The following is a 4,989-nucleotide window of genomic DNA, read 5'->3' as shown; positions in this document are numbered from 1 at the left end:
CGCCAATGTAGCGTTGAGCCAATGTGGCGCTCGTGGCTCGTGCCTTCCACGGAAACCCCGGAATGTGCAACTCGGGACCGTGGCCGAGGGGCATGTGCCCTTCTTATTTGTTCTCTTTCGCCGCTGCGGTGCCGTACAGTCGACGGCGTGTCTCGGGAGGTGTCTTCGCCAAGGAAAAGTCACTCGTGTAGTTTTTAACCACTTTTATTGATGTAAATTAGGAAGCACGAGGGAACAACGTGCGTTGTTGGCGGAACAGCAAAGATGTCTGATGTTAGCGTTGTCGCGCATGCGCGATCCGAGCGTCCCTGTGGCTGCAGAACCGATCAGGGGAAATCCAAAAAAAGGAGGTTGCGGGGCGCGGGGAGGTAACGAAATTGCCGCGAGCACAGAGAGATGGCCACAGCGTCGTGGATGTTAATAAGCGCGCCAAGATCAAGTCCGGGAATACTTAACATAACGCCGCCCCCGTTGAAAGGTTGTGCTTTCGAAAACACTATAAGGCATACAATAAAATAGATTTGTTAACGGTTAGCCGGTGCGCCGTCAAGCATTGAGTGACGCAGCGGGCGATGAATGAATCAAACGAAGAAGACGGAAACGGAAAAAGAACATAAACGCAACTTATGAACTAATGCTATTCTAATATAAACAAGTATTATTATGTTACGCGTCCATTGGTAGGATAGCGATCTTGGATAGCGGCCGGACGTACACGCCCTTGGCTGTGCGGACAGTGGCGGTTCGCACGATGTTGTCTGGCCCAGGGTGGACTTCCTCAACTCGGCCCAGTAACCATTGCATGGGCGGAAGGCCTTGTTGCTTGAGCAGCACCATCTGGTTGGATTTCAGCTGCTCGCCCTTGTTAACTCTCCACTTTGAACGTTCTTGTAGTGTATGGAGGTACTCCTGACTCCATCTGCTCCAGAGATGCTGCCTGGCTTGTTCGACCCGTTGCCAACGTACTAATCTATTTTCACTTACATCGATTAGATCATGATAAGGAAAGCTATTCAAGGTCGTGCCTATTAAGAAGTGACCAGGGCTTAAATAGGTTAAGTCATTTGGATCGTTGCTTAGCGGAGTAAGAGGGCGCGAATTTAAAATTGCTTCTACTTCACAAAAAATTGTTTGCAACTCTTCGAAGGTTAGTGGTGAGTTTCCAGCTATTCTGTGGAGGTGACGCTTTACCGATTTCACGGCGGCCTCCCAGAAACCACCGAAATGAGGGGCGTTGGGTGGAATAAATTTCCACTCGGTCTCTTGTTCGCGCAGAAAATTGGTTATCTCTGCTTGCGTTTTTTCGTTGCGTAAAAATTCAGAGAACTCCCTAAGTTGTCTCTGTGCCCCGACGAACGTGGTTCCGTTATCCGAATATATACAGGACGGCCTTCCCCTTCGCGACGCGAAACGCTTAAGCGTGGCCAAGAAGGAATCCGTGGAAAGGTCGCTGACGAGCTCGCAGTGCACGGCTTTCGTGGCAAAGCACACGAAAAGCGCCAGGTACGCCTTTTGGTTGCGAGCGTTACGTCGCTTTGATTCGCGGGTTGTGAAAGGGCCGGCATAGTCGATGCCGCAATGCGCGAATGGTCTTGAAACAGTTACACGTCCTGCCGGTAATGACCCCATGATTGCCTCTGAGTGAACGGGTTTGGCCTTGAAGCATGTCACGCAATTCCTTACTACTTTTCGGGTGATTGAGCGTAGAGAGATTGGCCAAAAACGCTGCCTCACCGCTGCCATGGTGGCTTGGGCGCCCGCGTGGGCGTTGCGCCTGTGTTCAAGCTCTATGATATGACGGGTTAAGGCATGATCTCGCGGCAATAAGATAGGATGGCATGCATCAAAGCTCAAGTCGGAGTTGACCAATCTTCCTCCTACCCGAATTAATCCGTCTTCGCTAATGAACGGAGCTAATGATAATATGCTACTTGATGTATCAAGGGCATGACCTTTGCGTAAGGCCTTGTGTTCCTGAGGAAAAGCTTGATTCTGGGTTAACTTACACATGATTTGTAACGCGGTTGAAATTTCTTGATGAGACACGAATGTGGTATATTCCTTCGGACGGTAGCGCTTAAGAAATCTTAGGCAATACGCGAGAATGCGACATGCTTTATTGAGGTTTGAATGTCTGGTTAACAATTCATTTATAATTGAGTGATCGACAATCAAGATGGCTGTCACGGACCTTTTTTGTTCGGGAAGGCCCTCAATCGAATGAACGAACCCAGAATCGGGCCAATGTTCTTCATCTAATCTCAGGAAGGGAGGTCCATGCCACCACATGGAAGACTCTACTAACTTCTGTGGATCGAGGCCGCGCGACAGAATGTCAGCAGGATTGTCGACGGATTTGACGTGACGCCAGTCGCTAGGTTCAGTCAAGTTTTGAATTTGACCGACTCTATTGGAGACAAAAATTGACCATCTTCTCGATGGCGATGCTATCCAATTCAGGACTATAGTGGAATCTGACCACAGGAAGATCTGTGAGTCAGTTATCGTGATTGATGCCCTTACCTTGTTCAGTAGGTTGGCCAATAGCAAGGCTGCTGAAAGCTCGAGACGCGGCAATGAGATCGCCTTAAGGGGAGCAACGCGAGACTTTGAACACAATAATTCAGTGTTGTAGGTGCCGTCTTGAGACCTCGTGCGGATATAAATGCATGCTCCGTAAGCCAATTGGCTCGCGTCGCAGAAACCGTGGACTTGCATTGGCTGTGAATTCGCATTGAGCTTGACATGGCGCGGAATGGCGAGTTTATTGATATCAACTAGGCGCGACTTGAGGTTCGTCCAACGTATGTGAAGCTCTTGCGGAACTGATTCGTCCCAGTGAGATCCCAAGTGCCAGAGCTCCTGGAGGATCAGTTTTGCCGAAACGATGACCGGTCCCCAGAACCCGAGAGGATCGAAGAGTTTAGATACTTCGGAAAGTATGACGCGTTTGGAGATTGTTGAACGGTCGGCGTCGGGCTTATAGGAAAAGTGTAATGTGTCTTGGAGTTGGTCCCAATGGACGCCTAATATGGACGATTCCGTGCCCTTGTTAATAGTAACAGGGACATGGGTTTGTTTCTCGACATCCGTTAGTAAGTCCGAACAATTGGAAGCCCACTTACTGAGTTCGAAGGCGCCCGCACGTAGCACTTCGATTGTCTGGTCGCGAATTGCTAGGGCCTCTTCCACGGTGTCGGCGCCAGTGAGCATATCGTCGACATAAAAGTCTCGCTCCACACACGCGGAACCGGCGGGAAATTCGTCCGCGTAATGATCAGCCAGCCATTTGAGGCATCTGGTTGCTAGGTACGACGCCGACGACGTGCCGTAAGTTAATGTGACTAGCTCGTAAGCCTTGACGTCGGAGGCGGGATCGTCCCGCCAAAGAATGCGTTGATAATGTGTTTGTGAGGGATAAATCAACACTTGCCTGTACATCTTGATGATGTCAGCGGTGAGAACGAAGCGAAATGTGCGAAATCGTACTAAAATTGAAAATAAGTCCTGTTGGACGGTTGGTCCAACCATGAGCACATCGTTTAAGGAAGTACCGGTTGAGCCTTTGGCCGACGCGTCGAAGACTACACGAATCTTATCGCGACCCTGATTAGACTTGAACACGCAATGGTGCGGGAGATAAAAGGATTCTGAATTATTATCGGACTGCTCGTCAATTGCCTTCATGTGGCCTAGGGCCAAGTATTCGTTCATGAACTCCGAGTACTGAGTTCTTAAATTGGGATTGAGTTTGAATCGTTTTTCGATACCGTACAATCGTTTTAAGGCGGCTCCTCTTGAATCGCCGAGGGTGATAGAGGCGAGCTCCTTGAACGGAAGCTTCACGATTAATCTGCCCTGCGGGTCTCGGGACAGATTCTGCAAGAAATGTTGCTCACAAAGGTGCTCTTCGACACTGTGATCGTCCGAGGTCTGAGTTATGTCCTCAATTTGCCAAAATTGTGATAATTGTTGTTGTAATTGCGCGTTAGAAATTGAAGCGTGAAAAGACTGCACGCCTTGTCTGGAAGTCGATGAATTATCGAGTCGCCCGGCTAGAATCCACCCGAAACGCGTTTTCTGAAGGATGGGTTGAGTCGGCGAAGATTTGATTTGCCCTACGCAGAGCAAGCGCCAAAATTGCTCCGCGCCAATTAAAAGATCGATTTCTGACGCGACGTTGAACTGCGGATCAGCCAACTTGATATTTTGTGGAATTTCAAAGGCACTCCTTTTGATAGTAAAGGCCGGAAGCTTATCAGTTACATGATCAGTGACAATGCAATCCAATAAAATATTGAAGGAATTTATGCGCGACTGTAAATGAACTTCGACTGCTCGCAATGATCTTGTAGTTGTCTTGTTGATTCCCGAAATGGAGACTTCCGAGGCACGAGTTCTAAGACCGAGCGTGTCCAGGAAGCGTTGCGAAATGAAATTGGCTTGTGAGCCACTATCCAAAAGTACGCGACAGGATTTAAGAGCGCCCTTGCTGTCGTGTGCGGACACAACAGCAGTGGATAACATAACGCAGTTGTGAACAGGCGAGTTCGCGCTGTGTGTGACAAGGGCCGTAGGAGAACTCGCCGGAGGTGCCCCTCCCTTGTCATCCACGGGTGATTCGCGCGGATTTGAAGTATCGGACTTCGTTGAAATGGCGGCGGTAAGGTGAAGCAATGAATTATGCTTGGAATTGCAAATTTTACAACTGCCTGATGGGCATTTGTTCGAGGCATGATCAGTGGATCGCAGGCAATTCGTACAGAGTTTACGTTTTCGGATTTCCGAAATTCTTTGCCGAACCGGCAATGCTAAGAATTTTTGACAATGATATACGAAGTGTTCGCCCTTGCAAAACACGCACTTAGCTTTCACCGTCGCGAGACATGACTGGCGCCTCGCATTATGCTGTGCTTGTGCTGGCACAGCTGGCTTACCGTTGGCCTCGAGAGTTTGACATCGATGAGCAATAAAATCAATGAATTGTTT

The 4,989-nt window shown here is 49.0% G+C and overlaps 1 protein-coding gene across 1 annotated transcript in view; it reads right to left on the bottom strand.

The window, feature by feature from the left end:
• Positions 1-666: 666 nt before the first annotated feature.
• The window catches only part of LOC108759355 (uncharacterized), an 8,425-nt gene continuing 4,102 nt past the window's right edge, over positions 667-4,989 (bottom strand). The window contains exon 3 of the mRNA XM_018504737.1: positions 667-4,811. Within this exon, the coding sequence (XP_018360239.1) occupies positions 667-4,811 (4,145 nt within the window). The remainder of the gene's footprint in view (positions 4,812-4,989) is intronic.

This window comes from Trachymyrmex cornetzi, unplaced genomic scaffold (assembly GCF_001594075.2).
Source record: "Trachymyrmex cornetzi isolate Tcor2-1 unplaced genomic scaffold, Tcor1.1 scaffold1805, whole genome shotgun sequence".
NCBI lineage: Eukaryota > Metazoa > Arthropoda > Insecta > Hymenoptera > Formicidae > Trachymyrmex > Trachymyrmex cornetzi.
Note: the sequence above shows the minus strand (reverse complement) of the source record. Positions and strands in the feature narration are given on the sequence as shown.